We start from the raw sequence: 18670 nt of genomic DNA, 5'->3' as shown, positions 1-18670 counted from the left end.
AATTTGTTGGATCTCTGTCTGGTTCCAACAGAACTTGTTGGATCTCTGTCTGATTCTAACAGAACTTTCTGGATCTCTATCTGGTTCTAACAGAACTTGTTGGATCTCTGTCTGGTTCTAACAGAACTTTCTGGATCTCTGTCTGGTTCCAACAGAACTTGCTGGATCTCTGTCTGGCTCCAATAGAACTTGTTGGATCTCTGTCTGGTTCCAACGGCACTTGATGGATCTCTGTCTGGTCCCAACAGAATTTGTTGGATCTCTGTCTGGTTCTAACAGAACTTGTTGGATCTCTGTCTGGTTCCAACAGAACTTGCTGGATCACTGTCTGGTTCTAACAGAACTTGTTGGATCTCTGTCTGGTTCTAACAGAACTTGCTGGATCTCTGTCTGGTTCCAACAGAACTTGCTGGATCTCTGTCTGGTTCCAACAGAACTTGCTGGATTGCTGTCTTTGTGTGGCTCCTTGTTGTAAGTACATACTGAAATTATATTTTTTATCCAACACATGTTGGATATAGTTTATATTCAGAGGTTATCAAACACAAACGAGTAATTCCCTCAGTTTTGGTGAATTGAAATGAAAGGTTCTTGTCTGAACTGGCCTAGCACCAGTGTGTGTACGTATGAGTGGTGATGGGTTAAGGCCAAAGGTCTGTACAGAGGAGCAACATTGGTGCACATCATTCAGTGCTACTTGACTGACAGTAGATCCATCTCATGTTCTGGACTGCAGTCATCTAAGGTGTTCATGGGACATAACTACCACTAGAAATGGTTAAAGAACCAAAAGGTCCAGGAATTTAAAAATATTTGCACATTTGTTTGTTTAACCCACCTTATGATGATATCTCTTAAAACAGTCACTGTTTAAAAGATTCCAAAAAATACACGAGTGACAAGGGGTTGTGACTGCAGAATATTTACACTTTTGTTTAAATAATAAAAACACAACATAAGTTTTTTAATGCATGCATGCACACGTTAAAGTGATTTTGCTAAGTTTGTATGCTTGGTATAAGAGAGCATCCTCTCTCTGCTTCACATTATTGTGCAGATGTACTTGTGACATCCTTCACAGTGCATGTTTCCAAATCATCAACACACCTGTGCACAGAGAGAAAAACGTGTTCAGGTTATCAGAATGTGTGGGAAGTCTTAAAGCCGAGTGCCTGTGTGCTCAGCGCTGCATCGCTGTGGTTGCTAATGTTTGCATGTATCTGGGTCTGCTCATCCTTCTGGGTTGTAGCGCTACTGAGAAAAATCTTGAGACTGAACGGCTGAGGTTTGTCGAACACATGTGGTAAAGCTAATCTGAGGTAAACACAAAGATCATCTCTTTCAGCTCTTGTTAGGAAGAAACACCCATTTTAATTCAGATAACAGTTTAAAAATAAAATGCAGTTCTTTCCCATCACTAGGTTTGACTTGGTGTCTCTGTGTGCATCTTACTGAGGTCTAAAACGTCATCAGTCTTAATGAGATCTTCAGGTCTGGTCAGAGGGAGCTGAGTCTCTAGTTCTCCCTGGAGCTGGAGTGACAGGGACCGCAGCATGAAGAACACTCGGATTGCCTGAGTCATGACAGAAAACACACAGCAGAGGATTTTTATATTTAAAAAGACTCAAGAGATGTGTAACTATTTAAATAAACAATAATCTTCTTCCCACAGTAAGAAAGTAATAATATTGTGATATTGGCTATTTAGAATCAGAATACTCTGACATATCCAGCTTAAAACAAACAAGTCTGTTGACTTAGGCAGATCTCCATATCTAAACCACGAGTTAGATCGTCTAAGTGTTGAACTTTATGCTAAGTGACTAGAAAAGAAATGATAAATTGAAGAACATTTCTTAAATAACCACATACATGTGCCCAAGGTTGAAATAAAAACTGGTTTTACTTCCCAAGATATTAAAGGTAGGCTTTTCATACATGAAGCATGTTTTAGCAGACTTTAAAATCAAAACAATGTAACATGAAGTACAGCTGTTATTTATTGAACCCGCAGCAAACACCCTGCAGCGCTGCATTCATTTCATTTCAAAAGGAAACCCATGTAAAGAATCTGAATCGGCTTCCAAGAAAGCTAATAACCTGTTATAGTTAAACACTGGGTGGAATGTGGACAACGCTTGTGTGTGCATGTGTGTGTGCGTGTATTTACACACCCGGCGAGTCTTTTCCACATCTCCACAAGGCAGTCTTTTAACAAAGTCAATGCCAGTCAGGGGGGTGCCAGTGGGTGGCAGCAAGATTGAAGCATCCATCATCAAATACTCCACATTCAGGGGTTTACTCTGCAACAAACACACGAGTCGCACCACACGCAGCAAAAAATAAATAAATATACAAATAAATAAATAAAAAGTTGACACTAAGATCTGTAAAGTTTAAAATTTAAGGGGGGGAAATATAAAAAATACATTGAACACTAAGGCTGCAAAATATACTTTTGTGAGTCCAGTCAATGTGTGCAAACATCAACAGTGAAATGACTGCAAACACATAAACTGTCCCCCCGGGCCTAAACACCCACAGCCCAATGGGCCTAAATGCCAACACATATAGAGTGCTGCGATGATAAAACTGAAAGAGGAGTGGGAAAAAAAAGTGTTTACTCCAACTGATGGCTATCACATATTAATATCACATTTGTTTGTTGTCCTAATATCGTGCCATTCAATACAAAACACAAAGAATAACCAACCGTCATGCTTCTGTATTCATCTTCAAACATGTCCAGAAAGATTTCTTCGCCCTGTAACAAAAATTTAAAAAAGACAGTTTGTTTAAAAACAGAATGTGGAAAAAGGTCTCTGGTAAACCAGATACACTCATTTTATTTATTATTATGGTGTAAATGTTAGCTCTTAGTTACGATTTTGTGTTTTTGTGAGTCAAAGATATTTTTCTTAAATACTCGCTGCAGAAGTGAAACATCAAAAGGTGGAAAATACACTGCCTGGCCAAAAAATACAAGTTGCCACCTGGATTTAACTAAGCAAATAAGTACAAGCCTCCTATTGGATAATTACTGCATGGGCGGTTATCTTTCAGCTGCAACAAGTTATTTAACCCCAACTGGTGCAATGAGTTGCTTCTCATTTCTTAAACAACCATGTTAAATACTCATGGTGTGGTTGTGGAAAAGATGTCAGTCTGTTTGAGAAGGGTCAAATCATTGGCATCAAGCAGAGAAAACATCTAAGGAGATTGCAGAAACTACTAAAATTGGGTTAAGAACTGTCCAACGCATTATTAAAAACTGGAAGCATAAATCCTGAATGATCGTGATCGGCGATCACTTAAACGTTTGGTGAAATCAAATCTAAGAAAAACAACAGTAGCACTATGTTTAATAGTGAAAGTAAGAGCATTTCTACATGCACAATGTGAAGGAACTCAAGGACTTTGTGACTGAACAGCTGTGCAGCCTTAAGAAAACCACTAAACAGTGATGCTAACTAGAAAGAAAAAAAAAAGGGGGGGGGGGGGGGGGGGGGGTTTGGATCTGTATTTAGTGTTAATTTGTTCGGTTGGGTGGGGTTTGGAAATGATAACTACGGGTTGGGGCTGGGTCGGGTCTGATTTTTTGGGCCTGAATGCAACTCCAGTGACAGGGCCTTTATTTGAGAAACCTATTAGTCCATTCACAAGTGGGACAGAGTTACACATCTTATGAACACAAATATAGTCCGCGTCATATGTATTAATAAGCAGGTACAAAAACAGGGATTGTAAGTAAACTCTTTCAGGAAAAAAAAGGTTTGATGAGGATCCCTTTCCAACGGAATAATGCTGCACTTGTGCTTGAACAAGTGGAAGATAATGAATGTTTGTCTGCGCTCCTATTTCTGCACTGCTGCTGCATTCAAAGACCTTGAGACTTTGAGGACTTCTCTGTGAAAAGGAATCTATGGGAGACCCCTCTTCTAGTGAACATGACACTAGCACAAGACAATAATAATCTGCCATGTGATACATCGTTCATTTAACCGTGGAAGTAGGAAAACAATTCTTAAGTGACTTGCGTCAATAGAAAAAGAATAATGTTGTGACCCAAAACAGAACATGACGAACAGAAAAGGCCAAGTTGTTTGGACACGCAGCTCTAAGCTCGGAGGACCTTTGTTGTTTGTGTGTACACTAAAAATGAGCTCATCCTGTTCACATAATGAACAAGTTACACAAACATCTCCCACTTATTCAGAACACCCGTCAGTTTCGTTTTGTGTTTAATGACCTAAAAGAAACATCAATAAATGACCTCTGTTTTAGTTTTACTCCTTCACACTGGTTTTAGAAAAATTAAAAGAATTTGAACATGAACCCTGTAAAACCTCACATTAAAAGCTTGACTTTTCAGTTTAGTACGGCAATAAGAAAGTGATCCTCCTTAAAACAGGCAATAATAGTCGATCACAACACACACTGAGTGACAGGTTACGATATGACATGAGTTCATGTGTTATTTTCAAGTTTTTACTAAAATGGCGACAACTCCTTCAAGAAATTCTAGGCCTTTAATTCCAAATGTAATAGGAAAACTAATTTGAAATCATGAACCATAAAGAAAATCAACCCGAGATTGATTCTGAAAGTGATATCTGGAGAGAATCATAGCAAAACTGAAAGCATCAACTGTACTGAAAACTTTAAAAATTTACCATTTTGTCTATTTGTATTGTAAATTCAACAAGAGAACATCTGCAGGTACGGTCTTGCACACCAACAACAGAATTGCTGTTTTTATCGGAAGTGGGAAGCTTACTTTCACTTTTAAGGATCCAACAGATCAGACTTACAGTAACTTCTTAGGGTTTTGTTATGAAATTGTGGTCTGGAAAAACTGGATGTAAAACAAGAACTGCTCATTTTGATCCTGCACAACTTTCCTCTTGTCACCTGCCCCCATTAGGTCCACCCTCCCTCCAAAAGTACAGCAAGATGTTCTTGTATAACAGCTGAAATCGTATGGTGCAACACAAAAGAAGAAAAAGAAATGTAAAACATTTTGCAACAGTAGAACGTGTTACCCAATTTTAATTTGTTCTCAGTCGTTTGCTGCCCTTTAAAATGGCTTTTTTAAACTGTTTGTGTGCAAATGGGAGATGGCTATGGAGGCATGTGTCTTTGTACTTTAGTTCATAAATTACTGCACGAACTTATTACATTGTGTTACTGATGCATGTTTACCTTGTAGAATGTTCGCAGTAGAAGCAGACTTTCTTCTCGAGCACCCTGAAAACAAAAGCACGCCACTGAAACATTCATTCAGCTTTCAGACTCACAGAAACAACACTTCTGTGTACAGAAGTCCCTCGCTACTTTGTGGTTCGACTTTTGCGCTACTTTGTGGTTCGACTTTTGCAGACTCGCTCCTTCGTGGTTTTTCCAATGATTGTCAACTTTAATATTACTCACGTGATTGGGACGTATTAAATAAAAATTTAACGAAAAATAATAATACAGTACTTCGGACAGGCACCGCCATTTTGTAGTTTTCTTTCAATAAGCCTACACTGTAAGGCCAGTCAAAAAGGACTACACCACCCAAAAGTCAAAAGTGCTTCTAGCCGCTGCTTTCAGCCAAAATGGAGGGGAAAGTTTTGATCCAATCCAAACCCGACTAAAAATAGGGATGGGGCTGTCCGGTATCCGTATCGGGCTCCGATACCAGCATAATTTACGTATGGGACTTTTTTCAATCCAACCAACAAAGATTTCCGATCCGATCCATTACTTGGACTGTGTCCAAGTAAAATGTCTCCACATGCGATTCCCTGCCTGCTGCTCTGCAAGTTGGCTTCAAACTATGGAATGGATTTAATGAACGAAGGCGTGTTTCATGAAACCCAGAGTAATAAGACCCGCCTCACATTCAGAAAATCCATTTCATAGTTTGCAGCCAGCTAAAACGTGAATAAATACATGAGAACTGAGAGCAGCACTGTGGCTAATGGCTAACCAACTTTTCATCGTAACATGTCCGCTGTGTGGAAGTATTTTACACTTAACACCACAAGACAGCAACGTGCAATGTCTGCAGAGCCGATGTACCGAGAGGAGGAAGCTCTGTCACGACTTACAATACATCGAACTTAATAAACATTTGAAAAAGCACCACATTAAAGAGCACAAGGATTGTTTAGCCAGGCACCGTGTTAAAGTTAGTTTTACGTTGGACATTCAAGCTCCGTGGCTTCAGCGGTGTGTTTCTCTCGTTCAGGCCGAAGCAGACAGTCTGATTTCAGTCAGCCGCGCTCAGTCTGCCCGGCTCGGAAGAGCAGATTGAATTCAGACTGTCTGCTTCACAGCTTGATTGAATATTTGCAGCCAAGATATAGTTTACATATACATAGTTTATCCAACATTAATAAAACATACCTCAAGTTGCTTTTTAGGACATGCATGAATGCATTTGTACAAATTGTACTTGAGAGGAAATTATTACAGCCTCATATAAAATCAATAATGATGATGATATCAGAATAGTATCGTATCGGCCGACATCCAGATTTAGATATCGGGAGTAGATAGGAAGTAAAAGAATGTGGATCGGTGCGTCCCTAACTAAAAAGTTCGGTCCTTATTCATAGTGAATTTGATGCTCTGTGGATGCAGAGAGCCGTATGGAACTGACCGGGAATTGGACCAGAACTACTTCCAGCCTAATCGGTCAATCTGAGTGCTGCTTGTCGGCCCATGAGGCCTCTCGAGCGAGGAGGCATTGCTTGGAGGTCCGGTGTCTTTTCCGGAGCTCACCCGGACTTCATCCAGATCCCTCTGGATTATTTGGACTCGATCGGGACCACTGTGTGGTTTTGTGCTGGCTCTCCGAAGGTCTGCCTCGCTCTAAAAGCGTATTGGTGCTCAACGGCTGCAGAAAGCCGATCAGAGCCGGACCAGAACCGGACCACGGCTGGTGAGTCCCAGTACTGTACAGTACATATATACGCATGTTGTTAAAATGACATAGGATTAACAGTTTAGAACATTGCAAGAGGTTTATAAAGCCTTAGATGTATATATATATATATATATATATATATATATATATATATATATATATAAATACTCAAATGAATATAGTGTTTCTACTTCGCGATTTTTCACTTATTGCGGGGGTGTCCAGAATGTAACCCCCATGATCAACAAAGGACTATCTTATCCTGATGCATGCTCAATAATACAAGTAGAAATATTCTAACAAAGTTAAGTGAGGTCTGGACTGATTTTGGGCGGCTGTGGCTCAGTGGTTAGAGCAGTCGTCCTCCAATGCGAGAGTTGGGGGTTCGAATCCACCAGTAGTCACATGCCGAAGTGTCCCTGGGCAAGACACTGAACCCGTTGTTGCCTCTGATGTGTGTCCCATCAGTGTATGAATGTGATCTAAAGCACTGATTAGTCTCATTAGAATGATTTGTTCAATTAACTTTGTAGAGATCTAGTATAGAGCTGTATGAATGAGTAAATGAGGCACAGATTGTGGTGTAAAGAGCTTTGAGTATCTTGAAATAAGATAGAAAGGCACTATATAAGTACAGTCCATTTACCATTCTTCTTGTTCAACAAGAAGAATCCGTCCAGACCTGACTTAACTTTGTTAGAATATTTCTTTATCTTTAGAAAAGTAAAAATAAACCACTTGTTCAGTCAGTAAAGAGACATCTTTATGATAAAACTCTTTCACGCCAAACAAGCAGACAACACAAAGAGATTCTACAAGGTCTTGCGTGCTCACAGTGCATCAATCTTTTTATGGGAAGAGCAGCTTATTGTTTCTTTCACGTGAGCGAAGGTTTCCCTTGAATTGCAGCCATCAAACGTGATGTCGTATAACTCGACGTATGATTTGCTCTGGAATCACACCACTAAATCAGACTCCTGGGCTTTTAAAGCCTTACTCGGAAGAGCTAATGCGTCGTGTGTATTTCGTATTGTAGTTCCTGAGAAACACTGTCATGTACAGAGAAACTGAAAATGAATCAGCCAGTGATTATTTTGTTTTGTTTATAGCGCACCACATCATCTCTGGGCAAAAATACACAGGAAACACAAACAAGTTTAGTCAGGTCAAACAAGAACAGTCCAATTTAATTCAAACTACACTTAATGGATCCGAGTGATTGAGCACGTCAGGATGCATGCGAGTCAATTCTGATCAATACATTACAATTTAATATTCATTTATGCCAACTAGAACACTATTTTACTTTTTGTTGTTGATTTATAAATTATTAATGGGGAATCTCAGAGGATGAACAATAACAGTAATGCTATCACTCCTGTTACACATCCTCATTAAAACAATAAACGCGCTTGAAGCAGAGGGCAGACAAATATATGGTGCAGAAGATGTTCCTGAAATGAGTTCAGGATAAAGGTAGAGTGAAGTTTTCATAAACTTTATAGTCACATTTTCTCACAGGGAAGAAGACTGACAGTAAATGCTCATCTGATCTATTTACAGTCGGATATAGTAACATCAGCAGCTGTTTCCCACAGCAGGGCAGAGAGCAATCTTAGCAGAGTTTACCAAAACTTTAAACATTAATTAAACCAACATTTTTCAGTCAGGTCATCTGGACAGTTTCTTTTTTTGTACTGAAACGTTTGGCCTTCGATCCAGAAGGCTTCATCAGTCAAGGAAACACACAACAAAACTGATTCTTCCCCCAACAGCTTACTCTAAAGTGGAACAAACCAGTTCTGCTGGTTTCTTTTTATTGAAACATTTCATCTTTCATCCAAAAGACTTCATTAGTCCGAGGAGGCAAACAAACTCAACAAAAAGAAATCATCCAGAGGACCTGACTTACCTTTGCTGGATTTTTCTACCTGGATCATTGAGCATGAATCGGGATATTTAAACATTAATATTTAATTATTATGATTAAGGTAATCTAAAATCTGTGTTCTGCATTAACTGAGCGACATCTCTAATATAAATTCATTTTATACAAGCCAAATAAACTAATTAAAAAACTGTGAAACAAAAACCAACTTCCAACACTCCTTTGTTCAGGACTCACTGACTGCGTCTGTTATTATTCGTGTAAAACAGGGATGCTCCTGACACCGGCGGAAAGCTTAGACTTCACACAGCTGCTGATAAACAGTGATTTTAAAAGATGAACACGTAGTTGAAATTTCCTCTAAACCTCCAGAGACCGGTCACAAACTTTGTTCTGAGACAACAAATTAATTGCCGAGCAAATATTCTCAAACTGTTATTATGAAAGTAAACGGATAGCAGGAAACGAGGATTAGTCTGAAGTGTTAGACAAACAAAACGAACAGTTTCCCAGAACGACGAGAAACGACAATAAAGCTGAGACGAGGGGAAGTGGAAAGAAAAAGAGGAGCTACAGGAAGTAAAGGAGAAGTTTGGACTGTGTGCTAAAATTGAAGAAAAGGTCGGATCATCTTCAAGAGAAAAATATTAAATTGAGTCATAAGAAGTTGGCTCTTCCAGAGAAACCCTCGTGTTCTAACGAAGTGGAGATCTATGGAACAAGCATGTTAAGCTCCAACTTTATGATTTCACCTGGGTTTTTTTTGGCACAAGTCAAATGTGACATTCTGATGAGTCAGAGATGTGCGTGTATATTTGTGTTTTACCTCCAAGCAGGCCAGATGGACGTCTTTGATTATACAGCAGTTTCCAGATAACACAGACTGCTTCAGTAGAAGACAGCTCAGTTCCAGAGTAGCAAGGCGCACTTTACCATCTGACAAACACAGACATGTATGAATAATCTGCATGAATTACCGTATTTTTTTTGGACTATAAGGCGCATTAGCGAAACAAAACAGTCAGATAAGTCAAACTTTATTCAACTCATTCACAATAACTCTCAACATTGTTCAGTTGTACCCACTGGTGAGATGTAACTAAGTACAAGTACTTTGTTACTGTGCTTAAGTACATTTTTCATGTATCTGTACTTCACTTAAGTAGAGTTAAACGTGGGTACTTTTGACTTTTCCTCCACTACATTTTACATTAAGTATCTGTACTTTCTACTACACTACATTTCTATAATGCGTTGTGTTACACGTTACATTCATGTTGCGGTTTTTTTATTTGTTCATTAATTTGAAAGTAGTGGTGAGAGGGGAGTTGGTCCATTGAATCACTGCAAAGTGGGCAAGTAACGTTAGACCTGCCTTCAAGAAGAGCTGGACCAGTGACATATAAATTCTAGTTTATACATCATTGAGCTGGGAGCACCTACAGCACCACTAACACACCCAAAATGGATTCCACCACGGAGAGTCAGCCAGAAGATGCACACTACCACGGCCTTATTGAAAGACTATTGAAAGACTATTGAAAGATTATTGAAAGACTATTGAAAAGACTATTCAGTACAGCAGGACAGATTCTCTCTCCCTAAAGAGCCAGACTGGACTCAAAAAACTTTGAAAACCAACTTCTTCTGAACTTGAACAAGAAATTCTTGATGCGACATTAAAATGTGTCAGTTCATGGATGTTTGGAGACAAGAGATGTCTCCAAATGACTCGACACTCTGGTCCAAGTTTTGAAAACGGTGTCAGGAAGTTAAAATATTGTTCACTATTGACCCATGACAAGGTCGACTAGACAGTATTTTAACTGGAGTTGATGACAAACTGGAGTTGAAATGATCAGATGTTCCTTTGTTAGTTGTGTCTAATGCTCCTTTTTTCAGACAGACAACTTTTACTTAAATATGTTTACAGCAGTTAAAATGACACATTGGTTTTGCTTTGTGTTAAATAGAAACTTTTAAAAGTATAATCATTCCTCTTTCTTATTTTGCTTAATGACATTTAACTCTGCATGTCATCCCTGAAATTCTGACGCACAGAATCACAAGTCCAAGTGTGAACTGTGTCACACAATAAAAACATGTATTATCTGAAGCATTGTTCATTAAAACAACACTATTAATGTATTACAGAAAATATACATACGGTAGGCACACTTGATGTTGTAGACCATTGTATTAGATATTACATTCAGCAAGTACTTTTACTTTAAAACTTTAAGTATTTTTAAAAGCAAGTACTTATTTACTTTTACTAAAGTAAAAATGTTAATGTGGTACTTCTACTTTTACTAGAGTACATTTTTGTCTGTTTATTTGTACTTTTACTTAAGTACTGTGTTAGAGTAATTTCTCCACCACTAGTTGTAACGCATACAATCTTTTTGAGGTCAGTAAGCACAACCAAAATTAATACATAAGGTGCACTGGACCTTAAGGCAAACTGTTGAATTTTGAGAACATTAAAAGATTTTAAGTGCGCCTTATAGTCCGAAAAATACGGTACTGTAGTTTGTTTATATTTAAAGAAAAATAAGTTGAAAATAAAGTTTCTAACCTGTAACATTTGGCTCAAATGTACTCCAAGTAGCTCACATTTTTATAGATACATTCACTTCTGTATGCCTTCTAGTAAAACACGTTTTTGTTATACGTGTCTCTGCTCCATTGTTTGGCTTCATGATGTGGAAATAATACTGAAAAGTACCAATAACTACAGAATACATAATATAACATTGTGTTACCTGGTTGCACTGCCTGGTTCATAATTCTGATCAGTTTTTCTACAAGAACCACGCTGTAAGAGTTTCTCTCCTGGTCTGGAACTGGTAACTGGAGACGCTCCAGAAGGTCCCGGTTTACACCTAAAGGCAAAATAAATGATTAAAACCTGGATCCATATTAGAAGCCAAACTGAGAGTTTTTACTGAACTGTGTAAAACACAGAAAACTGCCATCAACTCTGAGCCTGGACTATGAAGCAAAATCTGATCATTAAACTGATTTGACTCCATCCATTTTCATTTCACAATTGTATTGTTTTGATTGTGAACACAAAAAATACCACGTGCACATCCTGGATTCCAAGACTTCAGTTCCATTTGGCAAATTACCAGAATACATTTCTTCTTTTAAACTGAGAAAAAAGAAGCCACAGTACTCTGTGGACAACATTAAGAAGAGATGTTAAAATTTTAGCAGCACTTTACAACTGAATGCACTTGTTGGGAAAATAAATAAAAACATAAATGAAACTAAAATATCAGATACAATGTGCTTGTGCTTCTTTACCTTTTAAAAGTTTTAGGACTTTATTCACTCATTAGGCGAACTCATGAGGCAAGTGAGGATAATGCAGGTCAAGAAATATTAATCTGAGCTGCAAGTAGCTGGAAGGAAGGAGTCAACCCGAGTGTCTCTAGAATGTCTCAAACATTTCGTGCCATTTTTTTCAACAGTTCACTTATTAAACCAATCAGAATTGCTGCTGTATGCATCTCCACTTTGTCTGAATGTTGCCGCAGGTGTCTGCAACTCATCTCAAGAATGCTACAGCTGTAGTCTGACACCAGCACAAGATCTTTCCTCTGAGAGAAAACATCCAAGGAAGTAGTTCAGGACCTTATACCACGCTGCTGATAAATAATTATTGAAAAATTGGTCCAAATGTGCCCATCTTCCTTTCTAAAGTGCACTCCAGCAGATTAAATCATAAATGTGGGGGAAGTGGGCGAAGATGGACAACAAAATACTATAAAACCTCTACAGTTTTAATCTGCTCCATCGAGTTTTGCAGATTAAAAATGTGTATTTTGAACATTTTCACATTAAAAATAATGCAAATGTAAGCCTAATTTGTTTTTAGACAACAGTTTCATTCACAATATTTTTTAAGCATTGTGGCTGGCATGTACAGTGCCAATGGAGATACAGATGGAGATCAAAAAGTTCGTTTTTTCAATTAAAACTTTCTGACAAGTCAGGAGGGATGCCCTCGCTGAAGTTTTGCACTGGATCCAGATGCAGGACTGACAGGACTCAGGTCGCTGTCTAACAAGAAAACAATGCTTCAACATTTGCTCATCTTTGCTTCAAAATGTGACAAAAACGAGCCACAGCGTTAGCAATGTTGAGCTTTTAATGCGTACAAAGAAATGGTTCCCAATCCAGGTCCTTGAGGAACACCATCCTGTATGTTTTAGTTGTTTTCTTGCTCCAACACACCTGATTCAGTAATTTAATTACTTTCTCATGTTCTGCAGAAGCCTGTTAATCACCCATTCATTTAAATCAGATGTGTCAAAGCAGGGAAACAACTAAAACATGCAGGATGGTGTTCCTCGAGGACCAGGGTTGGGAACCATTGCATTAAAAGACAAATCCCTTCAAGATTGTAACTCCCACGGTCTGACATTTAAAAGAAACCTCATTTACAAAGTCAACATACAAAGACACATTTGGAAATGTGAGAAGATAAAGTTAACTCTGAGCTGCCAACCTTTGCTGTGGGAGACAGCGTACAGCAGGCAGAGGACAAACAGGGCGTGGTAGTCGTCATTAGTGCATTCGAGGGCGCTGTACACCATGTCCAAGAACGGTCTGTAGGGACAGGAAGATGTCACTCCACAGATACCTCATTCTTTTCAGCTCCTACATATGTGTACTAACCTGCTTCTTTGAGTGTGTGCACGGGTGGCAGCAGCTGTCTTCTCTTCATCAGTGATGTTCTGTTCAGTCAGCTCTGACACTTTACACTTCTCCATCACCACCATCTCTATTTCTGGACACACACACACAAACATTTTCTACTTAAACAAATGTTCAAAACTGTGGACACGTTCTCTTTCAGGCCATAGTTTTTTTTTAATTTTTTTAACAAATAACATCCAACACTTTCAGCACACTTGGCAGAAAATAGAAATATGAATGAATATCTGTAGTGATTCCTTCTTTTTGTGGTACAAAATGAATAAACGTGGGCAACAAACATGTTAAATGCCTCTTTTTACTGAACAAACAGCCATTTCTGAGTGACAGTATTAACATCTTCCAGAACATTGCACACACCAGATGTTCTCTAGGGTTTTTTTGTGCTGCTCTTACCACTCTGCTAAGTTCTGTAGGCGTTTTTCCAACCTTTTAGGAACACACATCATTTTGAAACTACTGTTATTCAGCCCACTTTTTAAAAAGTTACAGCATGTTCTTTTGGCCTTAGAAGGCATCAGTAAATAAATTCCCACAGACTCTCTCTATTCTGTCGAAGTAAAGAAGGTATCAGTCCAGATGAGTGAAATGGTCACAACACACACACACATATGGACGAACAGTCAGAGGAGCAGTGGGAGACAGGCGGAGAGGTGAGGAGTACAGGATGGATGGTCCGTCACTGAGGGAATGGACAGGTTGCTCTAAATGGTAAGTGGGTAGTTGATGCAAAAAATGAGGCCTAATGATTGACAAATAAATTATTTCAGAATTGTTCTGTTGTTTTTTCTTATTATTTATTAATAAAATAGATTTTAAGAGACTGTCGTGTTATTGTTCAATTATTCACTCAAATGAAAAGCAACAAAACTGAGCACACCTGCAATTGTAACACTGTATTGATTAAAAATGTAGTCCGAGATGCACCAATCAGTTTTTTACGCATATTTCGGTTTAGTTTTTTGTAAAGCGCTGACCTGATACTAATATCTTGATAGAACTATGTATTACAGTATTTTTGTAGTTTCTGGTTGGACTGTGTTCTTTTTTTTTCTGGTTTAAGTCAACCAACCACTGTTATGACCCTACAGTGCTCTTAATCTATAGACCCATTTCTAAACTGCATTTTCTGTCTATTTTTTTTAGGGAAAGTTGTTTTTAATCAACTTAAAAAGATTTTTAACTGCACAAAACATAGGTGAAAAATTCCAGTCAGGTTTTAAAACAGGCCACAGCACAGAGACAGCCATTTTAAGAGTTTTTAATGACCTTCTTGTAACTGGTGATGCAGTCTGCTGTCCTTTCATACTGTGGACTACAACATCTTGTCACAACAGTTTTATCCTGGTTTAGATCCTACCTGACTCACAGGAGTTTTTCTGTTCATTTAGGGAAATGAACTTCATCTGTGGCTCCTTTGACTTGTGGGGTCCCTCAAGTGTCCATTTTAGGTCCACTGCTTTTTAATCTTTACATGTTGCCTTTGGGGTCCATTTTTAGAAAATATAACATTGTTTTTCATTGCTTTGCTGATGATATTCAGTTGTATTTACGCATTAAATTAAACAGTTACTCTACTGGAACAAACCTTGAACTGTCTGAATGATTTTAACCTCCTGAGACCCGAGCTCTGGTTTGCGATGCATTTTTCATATCTCCTAGATATTTGTGATTAGATGGACCTGATATGTGTATAAATAAAGCTTCATCTTCGAACAGGAAGTTGTATTTTGTTACATGGTTATGGCATACTTTTGTAAAAAAAAAAAAGTCCTCAGATGGGGACAATAGGCTTATTTTACAGCATAACACAACATTAACATGGCTTAACAAAGTATAAAACACTATTGAACAGAGTGAAGTATAAGGTACAGCAAAGCCAAAATGTAATGTCCCCATATGTAGACGCAGGGTCTCAGGAGGTTCAAGTCTGGTTGAAACTACATTTTACAAATCAAAATTAAAATAAAACTCAAGTCATCAGCTTTGGTAAATATAATGCTCTTGGCACTCTTGGCTTCATACAGCGACTCTGCTGTCAGGAATCTGGGGCTTATTTTCAATAGCGATTTTACATTAGACAAACAGATAAATGCAGTTGTGAAGTCCATTTTTTTCCAGCTAAGACTCACTGTTAAGGTGAAGTCATATCTCCCCTTCAGAGACTTAGAAGATGATTCACACTTTATTTAGTTTAGACTGTTGAAACTTTTAAATCTTTGCTCAAGACTCATCTTTTTTCCCTGGCGTTTAATCCAGGACCAGGTAGTCTGAGAACCAATTAGAGCAGAACAACAAAGTCAATGCTCAATAATCCAGGTATACCATCCAACATTTTTTAGTCAGGTCATCTGGACGGTTTCTTTTTTTTTTTTGTGCTGAAACATTTCGCCTTCCATCCAGAAGGCTTCATCTGTTAAGGAAACACACAACACAAATCTGATTCATCCCCCAACAGCTTACTCCAAAGTGGAACAAACCAGTTATGTTGGTGCTAAAATGGTCTCTTTGTCACACCCCCTCCCCCATTGCTGGCCCTCTTCCTTGTCGACAGTCATGTCAAACTGGTTCAAAGCAGCAAAGTCCATGCTCAATAATCCAGGTATACAATCCAACATTTTTCAGTCAGGTCATCTGGACGGTTTCTTTTTTTGTGCTAAAACGTTAATGTTTCAGCACAAAAAAAAAAGAAACTGTCCAGATGACCTGACTAAAAAATGTTCAATTAGAGCAGACTTTTCTTGTTGCTGTGTGTTGTATTTTATTGTTAACTGTCTTGTGTTTCTTTAGTGACACAAGATGTATATCCTTGTTCTTATTGTTTTCATTTTAATTTGACTAAATTGTAAAGCACTTTGGTCAACTTTTGTTGTTTTAATGTGCTATATAAATAAATTGACACACTGAAACACCAAGCAAAGTAGTTCCAAAGTCTCAGAGGTTATTTTACTAACGTGTGAGCTGCCCGACAGTGTGATGTACTAATGACAGTAGTCGTAACTGGCCAACCACAGGATTCAGGCTGGGAGAAGTTTGACACATACGACGAGTACTGTTCCACATCCTGCTGAGCTACTCTCCCCATCTCCTTTGGTTCTGTTATGTGGCTTCATTTATAAAATAGGCAAAGAATATTCACCAGGTTAATGGACGAGGGTAATTTTACAAATAAAAACTAACAAAAAATAAGTGCAGTATATCTTCTTTAAACGAGACTGTAGTTTCTTAATATTCTTTGCTGATTTTATGCCTGAACACATAAAATTGCAACACATCCCAAAACAACCTGTTTTTGTCTAGTTTCAATATAAAATAAAGTGCAGCTATGTTTAACATATATTTTTTAACTAACTTACTGTTAGGCCTTCCTTAAATACACACCTAATTATAGTTTGAAAATCATTACAACTACCATTACATGACTATTCTTTATTTATAAATGATAATGTCACACAGTAATGTTTTTCTGCTCCCTTCTGCAGGAGTTGCCACAGCGAGCGAACTCGAATTAAAGATGTGGGCAATTGTTTTACGTCTGATGCTCTTCCTGACAACCTGGGCTCCAAATCACAAACAGCCCTTAGGTGTCCCGCAAAAAGGTTGACCCAAAGAGATCACCTGGTAAAGTGATAGCTGGTACCCAAATGGTAAATATAAACTCATTTGTTACTGTGCAGTTAAAAGAGCTGTGGACAAACCTCCACAGAAAGTCCTTATTTTATATTAGTAGCTTTGTACACCTCATCCACTGCCCCTGACTTCAATGTTTAAACACCTGGCAGATGTTACAGCTAACTTTGTGTCTCGTCTTAGTAAAGATGTCTACATGAAAGATTGCTAGTGTGAGTTAGCAATTATTTATGATATGTTTACAAACAAAACAAACAAATGAATAAACAACAACAACTGATTTTTAAGTGCCAGGTCAGTTTGTCATCGTTCACGCCAAATATTGTCTTGTTCTGATAACCAACCGACTGATCGGTGCATCTCTAGGTGTTAAATGAGTGCTGCTGCAGCGGTTGCTGGGAAAACAATGTTTATGAGAAATCACAAATCTAACGGATGGGTGTAAACAACACTCAAACAAAGTCCTGTACTGCTGCGTCTAACGAGACACTCACCTTCCGCCATCTCCCCACTCGCTCTGCTGCCCTTAGAACTCCCACTTCCTCCTCCTCCTATTCCCTCTGTACCTTTTCCCTTCTCTCCTCCTCTGACACTGTCGTCAGCCCAGCCCTCTTCCAGATCCCCTCCAACACTGCTGCCACCTTCCCCCGCTCTTTCGTCGTCCTCCTCTCCCAGGTTTTTATAGTTTGGCCTTTTCTGCGTTCTCTTGCGGCCTCGATGTCGGGATAACTCCAGGGATTGCTCCAGAGACTCCAGAGGTTTGATGAACCGACGGACTGCTCCTGCACTGACCTGCTGGAGAGAGAGGAAGAATTTAATGCTAATTTGTTTTTCACCTTTATGGTAGTGACTTAAAAAACTCCAAAATCACAATATGTGATGAATACGCAAACCAGACATTAGTTTGAAGCCAAGTGAGACAAAAAGAACGGTCAGATTATATTCTGTAAGGGTTTCTTTTCCTAGAAGTGACTAATTTTTCTGTTTCGAGACAATAATTTAACCAAACCTTATATGAACAAATGTAAAAAACATATCAGGACAAAAAAAATTACAACTAAGCCCTCTACATACTAAACAGTTATAAATGCTTCTCTCACTATCTATACTGATCAAAGTCTGTTAAAACATAAACCACTTCCTGTCTTCCACAGCTGATGAAATATTACATGAATTATCTTTGGTAGGTTGACCATTTCTGTAAATCCAGCTACTAACACCCCCCCCACCCCCCCACCCCACACACACACACACACACACACAGCCCTCTCCAGGAAGCAGCTGGTAAATGATTAGATGCTGAGCAGTGGTGACAACACTGCGACTTACAGTAAGACTGAGTAGTTGTGACGGTAACTATTCTGCAAATTCTAATAAACTAATGACCATTCAGATTAAAATGATAAAATTACTAAGAAAGGAACAAAACCAAAAAAAAAAGATGATCTATAACAAGGTTGGTGTGACAGAACATCTGTCTAAAGATGCAGAAGTTAAGGTTAGAACAT

General features: G+C 38.5%; 1 protein-coding gene across 1 annotated transcript in view; it reads right to left on the bottom strand.

Annotated features, from left to right (window-relative positions):
• Window positions 1-18670, bottom strand: part of clec16a (C-type lectin domain containing 16A) — a 48737-nt gene that overhangs the window by 10757 nt on the left and 19310 nt on the right. The window contains exons 10-18 of the mRNA XM_037688903.1: window positions 17657-17954; window positions 13494-13605; window positions 13324-13424; window positions 11570-11689; window positions 9631-9740; window positions 5203-5247; window positions 2714-2764; window positions 2175-2303; window positions 1453-1573 (exon numbers count right to left, since the gene is read on the bottom strand). Of these exons, the coding sequence (XP_037544831.1) occupies window positions 1453-1573; window positions 2175-2303; window positions 2714-2764; window positions 5203-5247; window positions 9631-9740; window positions 11570-11689; window positions 13324-13424; window positions 13494-13605; window positions 17657-17954 (1087 nt within the window). The remainder of the gene's footprint in view (window positions 1-1452; window positions 1574-2174; window positions 2304-2713; window positions 2765-5202; window positions 5248-9630; window positions 9741-11569; window positions 11690-13323; window positions 13425-13493; window positions 13606-17656; window positions 17955-18670) is intronic.

This window comes from Nematolebias whitei, chromosome 15 (assembly GCF_014905685.2).
Source record: "Nematolebias whitei isolate Nwh7 chromosome 15, NemWhi1, whole genome shotgun sequence".
Taxonomy (NCBI): domain Eukaryota; kingdom Metazoa; phylum Chordata; class Actinopteri; order Cyprinodontiformes; family Rivulidae; genus Nematolebias; species Nematolebias whitei.
Note: the sequence above shows the minus strand (reverse complement) of the source record. Positions and strands in the feature narration are given on the sequence as shown.